This window comes from Conger conger, chromosome 11, assembly GCF_963514075.1.
Source record: "Conger conger chromosome 11, fConCon1.1, whole genome shotgun sequence".
NCBI lineage: Eukaryota > Metazoa > Chordata > Actinopteri > Anguilliformes > Congridae > Conger > Conger conger.
Window position 1 is genome coordinate 6,888,523 of NC_083770.1, and position 18,032 is coordinate 6,906,554.

Sequence of the window (18,032 nt, forward strand, 5' to 3'; positions counted from 1 at the left end):
ACTCAGCATTGATGTCCCGAAGGCCTGCGCATTTCAACAAAGGATAAATTCTCTATGCCACAAGTGAGACTGAAATGTAAAATTTGCTCCATGTTATTTTGCTTACAAATATCACATTGCTAAACAATTAGCACACCAGTAGCTAACTCCAGTCAAATAGAGCTGACAAGATGATGTCATATCTCTGTCTGCAATTAATCTCAGGATTTATAAGCATAGTGTTTGTTTAGTTGTGTGCTGCATGTAGTGTTTGGTTGTGCCTGGGATCTAATACGTTGTGTGCAGCATGTAGTGTTTGATTGTGCCTGGGAACTAAGACGTTGTGTCCAGCATGTCATTTCTAGTTTAGCTTGTGGCTTGGATGCTATCTTTCAGAGCCCAAGCAGTCCACCGACTCAGTGTTATCAGTTCTCTGTGCTGACCTGCTGATTCTTCTGTGACCAATAATCGGCGTCTCAATCTTTTGTCGCCGAATGAAGATAGCCGTGTTCGGACTAGTCACATATGTAATATACAGCGTCTACACAAAACCTTGGACGTAATCAATACAACCTTCAATTACATAGTTTCTCAAGTCAACTTTATTATTGTTATAAAGCACACACAAAAACAAACTAGAAAAAACCTGTCTCACCATCAGATACTCAAGAGCATGTGAGAGAGAGTCGATAGAATAATCATAGTGATAAGAGTATTTTACAATCTTAAATTACATACAGTATTGTTGGTGAACGTGTTCAGCAATAACTGAAATGCTAAAAATATAATTAGCATTAGTAATCAGGCAAGTCGTCAAGACATTGTTTCCAAGAACTCAACCGAACTCAACTGAAGCTATCCATTTGGAACAGACAGTCCATTATTAATTGTATGGTTTGAGAAATAAATCCATTCTGCCCTCAAAGAAGAAACCCTGAATCAGTTTCAGGGTCAGTTAATAAATATTAGTTCAAATCAAGACTAGGGCTGGGATCCTCAAAACTGGCACCTGCAGTTCACAAGGTGAAGGCAAGTTCTGATCACTGGAGAATATCCCATAAACCCACATTTTCTAGAATGTATTATACTGGCCATAAAACAACCTGACTCTGAGGAATGTGTTATAAATTTGAAAATAGGATTTGCTTAAAAAAATCACTGTCCTACAGAAACTGCATTTAGAACAACCCCTTAAACATCAAGCTGGCCTAACCGTGGAAACAGTCGCTTATGAGTCAGAAAACTCCTCAACCAGTCATTTGGCAAGTTAAGTAACTGGTATTTGTACATGCCTTACATTCAGATTTGACTTTTCTCCATCTTACATATACTCACTAAAGGTCATCCGTTTACAGTACCTTGCGAGTATGCCCTTTCCATCAATGCTTTCACAACACAGACCTGCATTCATGCACATTCCTTCATCGAGTGAGGACAGCGGCTTCAGTGACAAATGCCTCCTTGTACCAAGCCAGCCACACCCACAGGGCCAGCTTTAGAGGGAGACACCTCTTTGTGCTCAAGCTGGTGTCTGAGTTGGTCTGCTGATATCCGTGGCCATGGCGCCCAGCCCAAATCTATGCCACACCAGTCCTACACATCATTACAGCAGCATCTAGAGGAGGAGTGTTGCTGAGAGAATATTCCAGATCCCGGCCCACCCTACCAGTGCTCTTTGTGGCAGCCCTGGGCTTGGACCATCTCCGGGGCCGATTTGGGAGGCGCCCGAGACGGGCAGCGCTCTGGGATTCGAGGGACGCCGTTGATGTCGGCCAGCCTGGCCCCTTCCATGCTGCCGCCCAGCTTGAGGGCGCGGGAGATTAGCACGTCCAAGCCGAACTGGGACTCCACCTCTGCGGGGGGGACGGCCCCCGCCGGGGCGGGGCTGCGGCGGAAGCAACCGGAAGAGGCGGGTAGCGGTGAGACGGCGGGAGAGAGGGCCGGCAGAGGGGAGGAAGGGGAGGAGGGCAGCAGGGAAGGAGGAGAAGAAGACGGAGGGGGGCTCGTCCGGCTTTCTTCGTCCGTCAGCTCGGGGGCGGGGAGCAGCACGGGAGGGGGGCTGAAGGAGAGCGCTCCTGGAAAATCGGTGGGAGAGAGGGGCAGGGGCGGCGAGCTCGGGGAGGGCAGGGGCTCTGGGGGCGGGCTTGGCGAGTGGAGGCGGGACTGCGTGCTCTCCACCCACCGGGAGATCTCCAGGAAGAGGTCGCCGGAAGCCTCCGTGGGCAGGTCCTCCACGTCGCCCTCTACAGGCCCGGGCAGGCTGCTGCGCTTCCAGCTGGACAGGTCCAGAATGAGCTTGGGCTCGGAGTAGTGCTGCGGCTTGCCCTCCCGCCACGCCATCTTGTCCAGGTAGGAGGGCGAGCCCACCTTGTAGTCGCAGGAGCGGCCGCAGTCCAGCTCGGAGCAGAGCCCGTAGGCGCGGTCCAGGGACGAGTGAGAGTGCTCCAGGAAGCGCTCCGCCGAGCTGCTGTGGGAGTACTTACGTGGGTCCACCTGCACCTCCTCCAACAGGGAGGCGGGGCCGGCGCGAGGGTCCCTCTGGACCTCCTCTTCCCCTCCTCCCTCGCCCCCGTCCGAGACCGCCGCCGCACACCCACAGCGGCCCGGCTCCTGCCAGCAGAGGTCCGAGGACAGGCTGGTGTCGTACCTGCAGAGAGGACCAATGGGATGGGACCCATGGGAGTTTCGACTTCGCTTTGATTTAATTTCAGTTGTGCAGCTAATACTTTTATCTTATTCTAAGCTTGGGTCAAGCGGTCAACTGGAACAGTCATCTGGAAGTGGAATTGTCAACTGGATCTATACCTATCAACCGGAAATTGTTTTGGTTCCTCTGACTTCTGGTAACACTTAATTTGAAGTGATGCCTTATAAAATTATAGATGCACCATAATGCATGTGCTGTATAAGTGTTACCTACCACATTATGGCCATTGTCACAAGAATACAAGTACACATTATAACCACATCATGTCCTATGCACGCCATTGCATGTTTCATAACAGCAGTTCTTATAAATCAGTCAAAACGTTTTTGAATTATGATTAGCTTTATTTCGGGCTTTATTTAGAGCCTATAAAAGTGTCATGAAGACCAGCTTCAAGTGTTACCTAAATTTATTTCTGTCTGCCACTTTTTGCATTATATTTTTGGTCTACGATGATATGAATTAACTATTGATTAACTTCGTTTTACACCAGGGATTAGCAAATCAATCCCTGAGTGTCACAGAGCCTGTGGGTTTTTTAATCTGTTTTTACTTTTAAAAACAGCGATTCACTCATGAAGCAAAGTGAGGTAACTGCGCAATCAGAACTGATCAATTATATGCTTACAATGAGATCCCAGTGGCCTTCCAGGTGACTGGCTAGGATTGGCTCTGTTCAGGCAATCTGCTATTTGTGTGGCTCTCATTACCTGTCCCAGTGTAGGATTCGGCAACATAACCTGTCCTGCTATTTAGTGTGTGAGGTGAGGCTACGTTAACAGACCCAATGGCGATATGTTAGCCACAGCTATCCTACCTGTCTCAATGTGGATGTGTTAGCCATAGCTACACCACCTGTGCCAATGTGGATGTTAGCCATAGCTACACCACCTGTCCCAATGTGGATATGTTAGCCATAGCTACACCACCTGTCCCAATGTGGATATGTTAGCCACAGCTACATTACCTGTCCCAATGTGGATATGTTAGCCACAGCTAGCCTACCTGTCCCAATGTGGATGTTAGCCACAGCTAGCCTACCTGTCCCAATGTGGATGTTAGCCACAGCTATCCTACCTGTCCCAATGTGGATATGTTAGCCATAGCTACACCACCTGTGCCAATGTGGATATGTTAGCCATAGCTACCCTACCTGTCCCAATGTGGATATGTTAGCCACAGCTACACCACCTGTCCCAATGCGGATATGTTAGCCACAGCTACATTACCTGTCCCAATGTGGATATGTTAGCCACAGCTACCCTACCTGTCCCAATGTGGATATGTTAGCCACAGCTACCCTACCTGTCCCAATGTGGATATGTTAGCCACAGCTACACCACCTGTCCCAATGCGGATATGTTAGCCACAGCTACACCACCTGTCCCAATGTGGATATGTTAGCCACAGCTACACCACCTGTCCCAATGTGGATATGTTAGCCACAGCTACATTACCTGTCCCAATGTGGATATGTTAGCCACAGCTACATTACCTGTCCCAATGTGGATATGTTAGCCACAGCTACACCACCTGTCCCAATGTGGATATGTTAGCCACAGCTACACCACCTGTCCTAATGTGGATATGTTAGCCACAGCTACCCTACCTGTCCCAATGTGGATATGTTAGCCACAGCTACCCTACCTGTCCCAATGTGGATATGTTAGCCACAGCGACCCTACCTGTCTCAATGTGGATATGTTAGCCACAGCGACCCTACCTGTCCCAATGTGGATATGTTAGCCACAGCGACCCTACCTGTCCCAATGTGGATATGTTAGCCACAGCGACCCTACCTGTCCCAATGTGGATATGTTAGCCACAGCGACCCTACCTGTCCCACTGCGGTGTGTGGCTCTCGTAGCTGTCCCAGGGCGGGGCCTGACTGTGGCCGTGCTCTGTGGCGAGGCTGTCGTCCAGCTCGTCTTCGATGTGGAAGGGCTGCAGACAGACAGGCTCGTCCTGAGGACATGAGTACTGCCGCAGAAACCGGTGGCACAGAGCAGCCTCCGCCGTCAGCCGGTCCATCGGGTTAAAGGTCAGGATCTGCTCCAGGAAGTCAATTGCTAAAGGGGGAAGAGAGGAATGCGGAATTATACCCAATCCTAAAAAAGTTTTTTTATTCATGATACTGATTAATTTCTCTGAGTATATGTATATGCATCTGCATATGTATTTGCACATGTATTTGAGCCCTGTAACATTAAAAGCTGGTTTCATCTTAAGCTTATCTCCATTAAAAATGTTGTTCAGTCTCGGATTAGGGTAAATCTATGTCTGCAAAACCAGCCCTGTAATTGTTATTATAAGGTACCATTTAAAAATATATACATTATAATAACCTATTATGTTAAGAGTTTATGACTGCTTTTATGTTTGGGGTCAAATTGACCCCAACAGTTTAAATGAAAACAAAATTATTGCAAAAGAAGAAAAGTTGACACTGTGTGTCGCCTTATTTTCTCCCAAATGACTAGCCTTTTATCCATAAATAAGGTTCCGTGAGAAACATCTCATTTTAGAGCCTGAGGTACAGGAAGTGAATCATCCATAAAAAGGCACCAGAATCATCCATAAAACATCTGAGATTAAAATATAAAATGGTTGTATTTTTTCTGATATTTTATACAGTTACAGGGGGTCAAAATAAGCCCTTACAACACATGCAAAAGTTGGTACAGGGCATGTTTGCTATTTAAGCGGCGGCCTGTAGCATAGTGGTTAAGGTAAATGACTGGGACCTGCAAGGTCGGTGGTTCTAATCCCGGTGTAGCCACAATAAGAACCGCACAGCCGTTGGGCCCTTGAGCAAGGCCCTTAACCCTGCATTGCTCCAGGAGAGAATTGTCTCCTGCTTGTCTAATAAACTGTACGTCGCTCTGGATAAGAGCGTCTGCCAAATGCCAATAATGTAATGTAATCCCCCCAAAATATAACATTTTAAAAAATCATACAGTATCAAGATGAAAAAAAAGGTTACCTGGTTTTTAAAAGATTATTATCAAATTCAAACCCAAACATAATCGACCACGGGTGGGTTTAAGCAGGAACTCTGTATCCAGCATGCTGCACACAATCTCACTCTGACTGATCAGCCCCAAACTCCATCCAGCTTCTCACCGTCTACCTCCACCTCAGGCAGGCGGGCCCTCAGCGACCTCCTGACCTCCCACCCCTGGCTGACGTAGGAAGGCATGACCCTCAGCAGCTCCTGGCGGTCCTCCTCCCTCAGGACCGGCACCGCCTCCAGGATCAGCTGCATCTGCTCCAGCTCGTGGGCCCCTGCGGACCAGAGGCCAGGAGCACTCAGCAAACTGAGCCCGGGCGGCCGCGGACAGGGCAGAGCACCGGACAGGGAAGTTTCAGCGACTCTCGGATGAAAAGGAAGTAAACTCCAGCTGTAAAATCCAGCTATGCCAGCTTGACCATCCTGAAAATTGAGCAGGTCATAAAGCTGGTCTAGCTGGGTATGAGCTGGTAAACCTGCATGACCAAGCTGGTCATAAAGCTGGTCTAGCTGGGTATGAGCTGGTCAACCAGCATGACCAAGCTGGTCATAAAGCTGGTCTAGCTGGGTATGAGCTGGTCATCCAGCATGACCAAGCTGGTCATAAAGCTGGTCTAGCTGGGTATGAGCTGGTCAACCAGCATGACCAAGCTGGTCATAAAGCTGGTCTAGCTTAGTATGAGCTGGTCAACCAGCATGGCCAAGCTGGTCATAAAGCTGGTCTAGCTGGGTATGAGCTGGTTAACAAGCTAGTGCTGGTAGGTTGTCTGAGGCAATAGCAGGTCAACCAGCTACTGCTGTTTCAAAACATAGTTTGAGCTGGTTTGAGCTGGTTTGAGCTGGTCAAACTGGCTTTTTCAAAACCTAGAATGAGCTGTTTTTTTCAGCAGGGAAGATGTCACTATGAAATGAACAGGGTTGTTGGCGAGGAGCCAGAGTAAAATGGATGTGCAGAAATTCACAAAACTCAAAGCGTTATGCTAGAACATTTGCACATGGGACTCCTTAGAGAATATAGACAGCTGCTAATTGCTGTTGAAAATGGGGGCAGTGTGGTACATTATATAAAAACACAGATAATGGTAAACACGGTAAGCCTGGTACAAGCTGTAGTTCAAACCTCCCTGAAACAGTAATGTTTGTTTGTACTCGATTTTGGTTTCCCTAGAGACCTCAAACATGCTGTTATTCAAGGATCGTTCATGCTGATGTTCTAAAATGGAAGATACAAATTTGGCACAAATTGTTGCTAAAAAGCATCAAACCAACCTCTATGTTCATATTCCCTTAACATGATTTTTAGACACTGAATATGCTGTGAAATTTTACAACCACACTTTATGTAAGTAAAATCATGTATCTTTACATCTTTACATCAAGTATGATGTTAATTGGCAACTTATCAGAAACCAATGCTGTGTGGAACACTGAAATACAGTAACGTGCAAAAGTTTTAGGCAGGTGCAAAAAAATGCTGTAAAATAAGAATGCTTTCAAAAATAGAAATGTTAAATAGTAAAATTTTTTATCAATTAACAAAATGAATGAACAGAAGAAGTGAATGAACAGAAGAAAAATCTAAATCAAATCAATATTTGGTGTGACCACCCTTTGCCTTCAAAACAGCATCAATTCTTCTAGGTATACTTGCACAGTTTTTGAAGGAATTCGAGGTAGGTTGTTCCAAACGTCTTGGAGAACTAGCCACAGTTCTTCTGTGGATTTAGGCAGCCTCAAATGCTTTGGTCTCTTCATGTAATCTCAGACAGACTCATTAATGTTGAGATCAGGACTCCAGGGCCAAACCATCACTTCCAGGACTCCTTGTTCTTCTTTACGCTGATAGATAGTTCTTAATGACATTGGCTGTATGTTTGGGGTCGTTGTCCTGCTGCAGAATACATTTGGGGCCAATCAGATGCCTCCCTGATGGTATTGCATGATGCATAAGTATCTGCCTGTATTTCTCAGCATTGGGGAGACCATTAATTCTGACCAAATCCCCAACTCCATTCGTAGAAATGCAGCCCCAAACTTGCAAGGAACCTCCACCATGCTTCACTGTTGTCTGCAGACACTAATTTAGACCTTGCTGATGCAGTATAACTACCTTGTGTCTTGTGGCTGCGCTCAGTCTTGCCATGGTGAATGACTCCTGACTTTAAACTGTCTTCAGCAACCTCACCTTGGAAGCAGAGTTTGGCTGTTCCTCACCCAGTTTGTTTCAACTTACATATTATAGGGTGGCCTGTAGCGTAGTGGTTAAGGTAAATGACTGGGACACACAAGGTTTGTGGTTCTAATCCCAGTGTAGCCACAATAAGATCCGCACAGCCGTTGGGCCCTTGAGCAAGGCCCTTAACCCTGCATTGCTCCAGGGGAGGATTGTCTCCTGCTTAGTCTAATCAACTGTACGTCGCTCTGGATAAGAGCATCTGCCAAATGCCAATAATGTAATGTAATGATCATTAGCTCCTGTTTGGTATAATTGGTTAATCACACACCTGACTATATGTCTACAAAATCCCTGACTTTGTGCAAGTGTACCTAGAAGAATTGATGCTGGTTTGAAGGGTGGTCACACCAAATATTGATTTTAGATTTTATTCTGTTCACACACTTTGCATTTTGTTAATTGATCAAAATAAACTATTAACATTTCTATGTTTGAAAGCATTTTTTCACACCTGCCTAAAACCTTTGCACAGTACTGTATATAACAAGCAATACACTCTTGAAAAAGAAAATAGGTACCGCAAAATATGAAGAAACTAGTGAACAGATCGATACCCAAACACAGACGAGACTATAAAGGGAATAGATTCCTGAATGATCTACAATGTTGAGCAGGTCAAGCTAAAAAGATGTATGAACAGTGAAACTATTGACAACTGTACCAGGGAGGAGGAGGCCCACAAGAGAGAGATCTAGAGACTGGTATTGAGTAAACAGATCAATTGTTCACCCTAAGACCATCTTCTTTTTTTCCTCCGGAGAGAGATGGACCTACAGTAACAGTATCTAAACAGCAGGGGGTGCCACAACAGCGATCATACAACCGAGGTGACCTTCTTCTCAAGATTTTTATTTTAAGCAACTGATGCTTGTGCACATTTTGGAAATATTAGTTTTTAGGAGCTCAGATGATTAAGGCTGCTTGGCTAGATTTTATTGGATTTCATTGACCCACTGCAGTGAATGTTCCTTTGGTAATAAAAAAAACATACACACAAACATGTGCAGAGTTCACACACACACACACACACACACACACACACACGCACTCGCACTTGCACCAACACACAGACGCTCACATGCACTCACACAAACACACACACACACACTCATGCGCACACACATACACTCTCACACATACAAACACACACACACTCACATGCGCTCACACAAACACACACACACACATACACGCTCGCACACACACACACACACACACACACACAGCCGATCTGACAGTCTCCTCTCCCGGTGGGGTCACACACACACACGCTCGCACACACACACACACACACACACACACATACACGCTCGCACAGACACACACACACACACACACATACACCCTCGCACACACACACACACACACACACACACTCACATGCACTCACACACACACACACACACAGACACACTCGCACACACACACACACACACAGCTGATCTGACAGTCTCCTCTCCCGGTGGGGTCACACACAGTGGGTCGGCATGTCTCAATGACTAAGGAATAAATTTGCCTGCATTGATATATTGCTCAGCGATGCCCCTGTGCTCCATCTATCCTCTCATCTCCGGTGCTGCCCGCTCCCTCACTCCCTCACCCGCGAACAGCATGCGCCCCGTCAACATCTCAGCCAGGATGCAGCCAGCCGCCCACATGTCAATGGCCTTGGTGTAGTTGTTTGGGGAGAGTAGGAGACGAGGCGAGCGGTACCACTTGGTCACCAAGCCCTCCGACAGGTACCCCTGAAAGAGACAGGGAGGGACAGAGGGTTGAGGAAAGTGAAATGTGTCAATGAAAGTTTTAAACATTCCCTTTTACACGTTCCGAAATTTATAAACGTGCTTTCAGTATTCAGTCTGTCATTTTAATATTTTTTTTGTATTTTAATGTCTTGACCTATGATGTTATCGAGTTTAAATAAAGTATATAATAATAATTTACCTAAGGATGAAAAAGGAGCATGATGCATAACCGATTTAGATGAGTTCTCCAGATAACCTACTGCATACTAATTTAGCCTGATTAATAGCCTAATCAGCAAGAGTCCAAAACTTCACGTACACTACCGCTGCAAATCCTGCACGAAGTGTTTAGGTCACGAACTGCATCCTACGTCACTCCGTTAGCGGATCTGTGGGGGGTCTAAACTCTGACCTCCAAACCAAGCTAGAGGCCGCGTGTGGATATCAACGCCTCCCTCCCCCTCCCTGCACGCTTTTTCACCGGGCTCAACTTCATTTCCCCCGCTTTTGCTTGTGTAACAGGCAAGCACTTCTGACGATAGCAAGTGTCACATTTAAACAGCACTTTAACATTCAAAGCCGAACGGTTAGTAAGTAATTAGTCATTATTATCTGCAGATGCTTAGATTGTTTAATTCAACTGTATCGTCACGCTGAATTGGAATATAATTTTCGGGGGAAGGTTGAAGTGGAGGATTAAAGCGTGTGTGTCAGCTTGACATTTCTGCTCATGAGCTCTCGCGCTCTCTTCAGAGACGTACAATCCATTCAGTTGATAAAGCCGCTATTTTCCGTTCCGTTTAAGTTCGAAATCAGGCTAAACAAGCTAAACGAAACGTGTCCGCTCTGAAAACACGACAGAAGTCCATCCTGCAACAAACCCTCGCCTGATCTACCGATTTGCACACTCGATAACCTGGGTGACAACAAAGCAAATTGTCTCTCCCATTCGCTCTTTCTCCACGCCAATAAAAGGACTCATCGTAGCGCTGTTCAATGTTTCATGAGAAGCGGCTCAGTGGAGCTTGGGGCCGCCGCCCCCTCATCTCTCCTTCCACCGGTTTCTGTTTTTCTGTCATTCTCCCTCTCACCCTCACCCTCACCCCCCCCCCCCCCCCTGTACCTCACCTCCCACTCTCCTTCACTGCAGCTGAGGAATTATTCGAGCGGGTGTGAAAAGGTGAATTCAGCAGGGAAGAGGTAAACAACATTTATTCTTTTGTTCAGAGGCGTGCTAAGGTCAAAATAACCATTCTCAGAGACACTTTTTAAATGCATTTTTGCTGCTCCTAGTTTCTGGGTGGTAGGAGAACGGGGGGAACCCTCCCACATATTCTCTGCTAAGGCCTCGTATCCCAGCAGCCTTTGAGCTGTGAAAATATTGATCTCGGGCACTCTCTCAGCCCCCCCACTTCTTTGGCATGTGTGGACCCAGATGTAACTGCGAGACGGGAGTGTGTTCCTATGTAGCGCTCCCTATCTCCACTTACAAACAGAACAAAGCTGTCAATGGAGACAAGAACTGAACACTCTGTTCCAAGGCCCTTGTGGTATGGGGCTTTGGCATAACAACGATTCAATATGCATATGAAAACACAGGCCGCAATACCACACAGAGAACAATAATTGCAATCCAATTTAGTTCCATCAGATCACAATGAAGACACTGGGCAAACATTGTTTTCTGAAAACACAATGAATGAAATTGAAGGTGGACTTTCTATATTTAGTTGAGCTGAAATAACTGCATTTCCTCGCGCAAAACCCCAAAACCACTTCTGTTTTTGGAAACTGAAACAAAATTCTATGGCTGCATTGCAAGCAATTTTGCACAGACATTAAGGAAATTTGTATTGATTTTAGCATTTGTCTATCTCTTGAGATTTCATAAGTTTTGTGTCCCGGGTGCAGAGCAGTGTGTGAGTTTCTTCCACACCGCCACGAAACCAAAAGGGAAGAAAGCTGCCGGGGTGATCGGCGGAGACGGCAGGCTGGTCCCCCTTCCAGCACGGCGACACGAGACACCGGCAACCGCCTGCCTCGGGGCAGAGAGGAGGCTCGGGGCAGAGAGGGGCAGAGAGGATGCTCGGGGCAGAGAGGAGGCTCGGGGCAGAGAGGGCGCTCGTACGCCAGGACGCGGTGTCACCCGGCCCCCCGCGGCAGAGCCGTGGCAGGGAGCCAGCCTGGCGCAGTCTCACCGTCACCATGGCGTCACCCGGCACCAGTTCCGCTCCAGCGGGCGTCGTCCACGCCGTTCCTTTCCGGCGCGACGCGCGATCGCCTGTTTCTTCGGCCTCCTCTCGCCGTCCGCACCCTGCCCAACCGCCGTCGCCCCCGTCCGTTCCTCATGTCGGTCCGTCGCCCGCCGCGGCCGCGCCCCTCCTCCTCCCGATCGGGTGACTCCAGGACGGAACTTCTCCGACAATGCGCCCGATTCATGTGCCCGGCTACTGTTCCCCGCCGATAATAACCGCGCACAGTGAGGCGGCAAATTATCACATTAATCTTTCAAAGCCCTCATCTGAAGCGGACAGGACAGTCATTCTGTTTGATCACGGGGGAAGATGATACAACTGTTTCCGAGGTTACCAGAGTGTCTCCTGGTAGTTTCAATCCTGTCTGACAGCGTCACATATGCTCAGAAAAGTCATTTATTTTTCATGTATGTGATGTAAACTCAATTTAGTATTGAGAAGGCGACAAGATCAAAAGTGTGGCACTTACATACAGACTGTATATACAGGATGCCATAAGGATTTGGTCTGTGACCATTGTGAGCTCACTATCTTCCAATATGATAGCCGAGGGTCAAAGTTCATGCTGAGATGATAGGTGGAAATATCAAATGACCGGGTGAAGAATCTCCAATGTCACTGGCCAGAGTGTTTGATCCTATCTAGTTTTATCTTCTCTCTCTGTGGTTGTTTTGTTTAGTTTTTTTCGCCAATGGTGCAAACTGCATTACTGGAGGGGGATACATTTTTAATGAAACTTTGGGGAATTAGCATATTAGCTCAATTTCCACCGAACAAGATGGATGCCTGGCTTTGAGCTGTGGGCACAGACTACAGAGACGGCTAACAAACAGCCAAACAAAGAGAAGATTCAATGCTCATTGCTGTTTGGGTGAGAGCTAAGAGCCCTGATCTGATTCATCTTGTGATGGTACCGTGGATTCTGCCTAATTGTCACTCTAGTTGTTTTCGATGTTGAAGCCTGGGTCTTTGTAATAGAATGTTTTAGAGTTTCTGATCACCAACAAAGTGTGGCTTTAGCAACTTCTACCCCTGTAACCAGTAGCATGCAGAGATACTTAAAATAATCACACAATAATAATGTTTTTCCTGAAGACGCTGCAAAGCTAATGACTTGCAGTAACTTAATAAGGATAAAAGGTCACCCTTACATTGCACAAACCCCTGTCTGTAAACAGATATAGCTGAAGTACCTCTCTCCCATGTCCCCATATATCTGCAACCCTTCTCCCAATCTTCTCCCAATTCTATTTGTCATATATTTTAATGAATTTGTAGTAGCCATGACATTTTTTAGTTCAATTTGACCAATTAGTTCAATTAAATGAAGAAATGAATGTGCTGAAATGCACCAAAAATCAAAAGACAGCACAGTCCTCCGGGAGGCGAGTTTCAGTTGACCACATCATTGGGCCACGTCCCAGGGGGCTTTTAAAAAGTCGACGGCCAGCTTGGTCACACTGCGTGGGGACTCTCGGCGGCAGACCCACCTTGTGCGAGTAGTGCGGATCCACGATGCGGGCCAGACCGAAGTCTCCGATCTTGAGCAGCAGCTGGTCGGTGTTGACGAAGACGTTGGCGGGCTTGAGGTCGCGGTGCAGCACGTTGGCGGAGTGGATGAACTTGAGCCCGCGCAGGAGCTGGTAGAAGAGCAGGGTGGCGTGCCCGGCGGGCAGCGGCCCCTGCTCCAGCAGCCTAGCCAGGTCGGTCTCCATGCACTCCTGCACGATGTAGAGGGCCCCCAGCCGGGCGGGGTCGGGGGGCAGCGGCCGGCCGCGGGGGCCCAGCACCTCGTGGACGCGCACCACGTTCTCGTGACGCAGCCGCTGCGTGATCCTGGCCTCGCGGAGGGCGCGCTTCACGCTCACCGCGTCGCGCATGGCCAGCTTCTTCAGGGCCACGCGCTGCCCGCTGCGCCGGTCCAGCGCCGACAGCACCAGCCCGCTCGCCCCGTAGCCCAGCGGCCGCGGGTCCTGGAAGTGCCCGCCCATGTCGAATCCGTACAGGAAGGGTGAGGGGTCTCCAGTGGCCATGGTTCAGAGGGCCACCAAGGCGCATTGCATGGGCTGGGGGGTCAGGCCGGGATGGATCATTCAAACAACCCCATTACTCTTCAACTAGACTAAAACGTTTAAAAAACTGGATGACTAAACAATGTCAAATACCCTTATAAATAATTTTTGACCCACTCACAATCTATAGTACGGTCCAAGTTTCAGTCATGAATAGCTTCATGTGCATGATTCCGGTTCGTGAACGCCGCTTGTGAATGAGATCGTTTGGATGGAATGACCCGTGGATGAAGGTCTGTCGAAGGCCGACTCGCCATCCTGCCGACTCCACGAGAGCCCGAGGAGAAGCGCAAGACTCACCTCCGGAGCCTGGTTCTGAGTGTTCCCATAGCAACCTGCCACGGTCAGTCCCTCCAACGCATTACTTTTCACGGGGGGAAGCAGAAACTTCCCTCAGCCTCCGGTCTTTGAGCAAAGTCTCCCGGTATTAACCGAGCTACATTCCCAGTCGCGCGTTTTCTTCCTAGTCCCGTTCGGGCACCGTCCTGGAGCCGGCGTCCAACCAGCCCCCGTCTGCAGGCGGCTCGTCCGTAAATCCCGCTGTAATCCGTGCGTAATCTGAGAGTCTCCCCGACTCCAGTCCGGGCTCCCGGCCAGCTGTCCCCTGACCGGCACACTGGATCCACTCTGGCTTCAGCCACCCCCACACGCCTCCTGCTTACAGCCAGAGAGAGAGAGAGAGAGAGAGAGAGAGAGAGAGAGAGAGAGAGAGAGAGAGAGAGAGAGAGACAGGAGGAGGCCGTGAACACAGACACAAGGCAGCACAAACAAGAGCGGGAGTTTATCTACCGTGCCCGAGACTTTCACGGAGAATCAAAAAAGCGCTAAAAACGAAGCAGCGCTGTAAATTCCGTCCGGCCGACTGCGCTGACCACCAAGAATGCAGCGATATAGCTGTACAGTGCTTATAGGTCTTGGTTTGAACAGTGACAGATCTGTCGCCGGGTGCCCGGTGAAAGCAGCGCCCTTCTGCCATAAAGCACCCCGCTGTCTTATTCAAAGGGTGAAAACACAACCGGTTATTAGCAGGCTACAAATCCCTGCTAGTGCCAGAATTTTGGATTAAGTATTTACTGTATGCCGGTCCAAATCCGCCAAGGCCTATCACTGTCCTAAGTAGGTTTTCTCTGAGCAGATCCTGAAAACACTGCAGCCCATTCAGTTTGACAGTGATGGTGTCTGGAGGTTGTTGGCTCAGCTCGAGTGCAGTGATTCTCTGCCAGCTGGTGCCAACGGAAGGGCAAGGTCACCCTGCCCACACGCACCCAGCAGCGGTGGCTAAAGCTGGGCTCCAGCTACCTCTGCAGGTGTGTGATGGAACATCTGGGCCTACATCATCTATGAGTCATGACTTGGCAACTTTGTCAACTTTTAACGTAATATGGCACTGCACTTTCCCAGTTTTTCACAAGAAAAGCAAAAAAATGTTAAATGTATCTCCTGTTTAATATACAATCATTTCCAGAACACAGAAAGCCAGCAAGAACAAATATTTTTTTTGTGGGCAACCTTCGGTCCGAACTTTGGTGACGTCTGTCCACAAAAAGCTGCTTTCTGACTAGTCTGATGACTGTCGCTGTAAAGATTTGCCAACAATAAAAGAACTCAACATAATTAGTCAGTACAACACAAGCAGACAATTGTGCGCGCACGCACACACACACACACACACACACACACAGATAAAGGAGACACTCAGACTTGCACCCTGTCATTGACAGTCCAATCAAAACACCACGCACAGGCATCGCGCCTGTATCGCATAAATCCTCACCCTTCCATTCACAGGAGCAGGTATTTGTAATGCTCTGCTGTTCTGGTCATTCAAAAGACGGTATTTTCTCCCATAAAATGCTGCTCGTTTCTCATTGCTGCCAAAAACGTGTTGTATGATAACAAAAGAAATTAAAATAAATACAATATAATACAATACCATAGCATATATTGCCTCTTATTAAGTGCTAACAAAACACCACGCAATGGCATTCTCATCCACATTCTTCGCTTTAGTAACGTTCACAAACACCCACTTATCATAACTCGCATAAAACCTCATAGCGTGACACATTCTGATGTGTTAATGAATGCACTTAACCTGTTTATGTATTCTCACAAAAGTTATAATATGCTTAATTCTGAATACTGTGTTTTTCCAAAACTCTTAGAAATGCAAATGAATATTCAAGAACATGCTATCGGTAGGCTATACAGCACAGACTCACACAGAATACAATATAAAAGAAACTGTAGTCGAATTGTTCGGAAAATGTGTGCATTTAAACTACAGTTTAAACGGAAACTTCTTGCTCATTGACTCTCGTTTACAGTCTCTCTAGACTAACCCAGCGCTAACCCGCCTATGTCTCAGTGGAATCTGCAAAGCCCGAAGTCAACACCCTGTCATTTCGTACAGCATGCGCAAAAGCATGCGTTCACATACAGGGTCCACATTGCAGGGTTCCTGTCATTGATATAACCAACGGGATAAACAAGCATTGTTACTATAGGTTGTGTCTATGTTGTGTGATCGCAATCCTTTGCCGATAAGGCAACTGTTGACAGTTAAAATCACACCAACACCGGATTATACGGGCTAATACAGTAGTAATTAACGTATTTTAAAACCTTAAGAGTTTGGAAAACGTATTATACTGTAATTAGTTCAAGTAGCTTTGCATTGTCCAGTAAAGGATGTTTGCGTTAGTTCGTTTTCTATAGTGTTTACTCAAATGCAAAGAAGTACATCACGACACAACAAAAGTTTAACAAAATCTTATAGACAACAGTAAGGCAGTTTCTTCGAGTTGTTTTTAATATTTTTACTCTAAGCATGTAGGTTAAGAAAAGAAAAGTCTGCAGGGTATGCTTCCTGAAGGCAAGTTTATAAATTATGCATTCCTGTAAGGCGTTTCATATGGGACGGAAATTATTTCATTATTTACAGTTACACAATGTAATGTAGGGGCTTTACCCGCTTTAGAAATAGCTATAGCCTTGCATATTAAATTGGTTAGCAAAATGAAATCGCTAGTAAGCTACAATAGGCTACGTGCTTCGTAGCAAAACAACAACATTCACTAAAAAGGTTCAATGATCAACACGGAAATTAATTGTAATATTCTTCTAGAGCAACATTTCACTATAATACTTGAAAAGCGATGCTTATCTATCCAAATAGGTCTACAGAAATCTATGCTGCATCTGTCTTTGTGTGCGGAAACACTGTATCCCCTGTATCATATAAAACAGTCGTTCAATGCCCGTATGCAATAAAGATAAATATAATTCTCAAATGTATTGTACTGTAGTCCAGAAAGCAGTTTATGAAGACGAAGTCGCTTTGGTCCTGCACACCGAGGTCTGACAACAAAATCTTCCGGCCCATCTATTGAGGAAAACTACGAAAGGCACAGGCTGAGATAACACGGTGAACACTTACCATAACATATGCCGTTCGCTGTCAGATGGATGCGGCGAACAATAAAAGGGGAAATGAGTCCGCTGTGTGTTAGCTTGATGCAGTTACCGCAGAAGTAGACTGGGAAACAGAAAGTAGCATCATCATAGTTTTTTATTTTGTTACCGAATTATGTGGACACGCATTTGAGGAGATCCGTACACGAGATTGCGGCAACAGTTTCTGTTGTCTTTGTGAGATATTATCCTCAATGATATCACTCTCTCAAAGCTGCCCCAGGTTAGACAGCGAGCTATAGCTACAGTAGGGAAGACGGGAAGAGGCTCCACTCTTGTTAACTGCTCTCTCTCTCTCTCTCTCTCTCTCTCTCTCTCTCTCTCTCTCTCTCTCTCTCTTTCTCTCTCTCTCTACCCTCAACCCCCCTTGATAGAAACTCTACGGTACCTCCCGCCATGACGTCACATCCAAAGCCTTCAATCATCCATTCTATCCAGACACCTGCTAAGATGCTGCAGCGCGTCTCATTGCAATCCCAGACTGGCTTCATCATAAGACTGTGTTTCTTTTAAAATGTTTTACTATATTAGATTTCCTAGCCAGTTTCCAAATG

At 46.9% G+C, this 18,032-nt stretch overlaps 1 protein-coding gene across 2 annotated transcripts; it reads right to left on the reverse strand.

Annotated features, from left to right (window-relative positions):
• Window positions 1-563: 563 nt before the first annotated feature.
• Window positions 564-17,755, reverse strand: mapk4 (mitogen-activated protein kinase 4). 2 transcript variants are annotated; one of them, XM_061261855.1, is made up of 6 exons: window positions 17,444-17,755; window positions 13,423-14,658; window positions 9,533-9,677; window positions 5,810-5,971; window positions 4,524-4,755; window positions 564-2,626 (listed from the first exon to the last, which is right to left on the reverse strand). In XM_061261855.1, exons 2-6 carry the CDS (start codon window positions 13,963-13,965, stop codon window positions 1,642-1,644), a joined length of 2,067 nt encoding a protein of 688 aa, XP_061117839.1. In that variant the 5' UTR covers window positions 13,966-14,658; window positions 17,444-17,755; the 3' UTR covers window positions 564-1,641. The 2 variants fall into 2 exon arrangements, with proteins under 2 accessions (XP_061117839.1, XP_061117840.1); XM_061261856.1 differs by having other exon boundaries at window positions 13,423-14,661.
• Window positions 17,756-18,032: the final 277 nt, after the last annotated feature.

Excerpts from the sequence above, each read along its gene's own strand:
- mapk4 (XM_061261855.1), bottom strand. The coding sequence starts at position 13,965 with ATGGCCACTGGAGACCCCTCACCCTTCCTGTACGGATTCGACATGGGC. Across the intron at positions 9,678-13,422 it reads ATCCGCACTACTCGCACAAG|GGGTACCTGTCGGAGGGCTT; the intron begins GTGGGTCTGCCG and ends TGTCTCTTTCAG. Across the intron at positions 4,756-5,809 it reads GCCTGAGGTGGAGGTAGACG|CAATTGACTTCCTGGAGCAG; the intron begins GTGAGAAGCTGG and ends TTCCCCCTTTAG.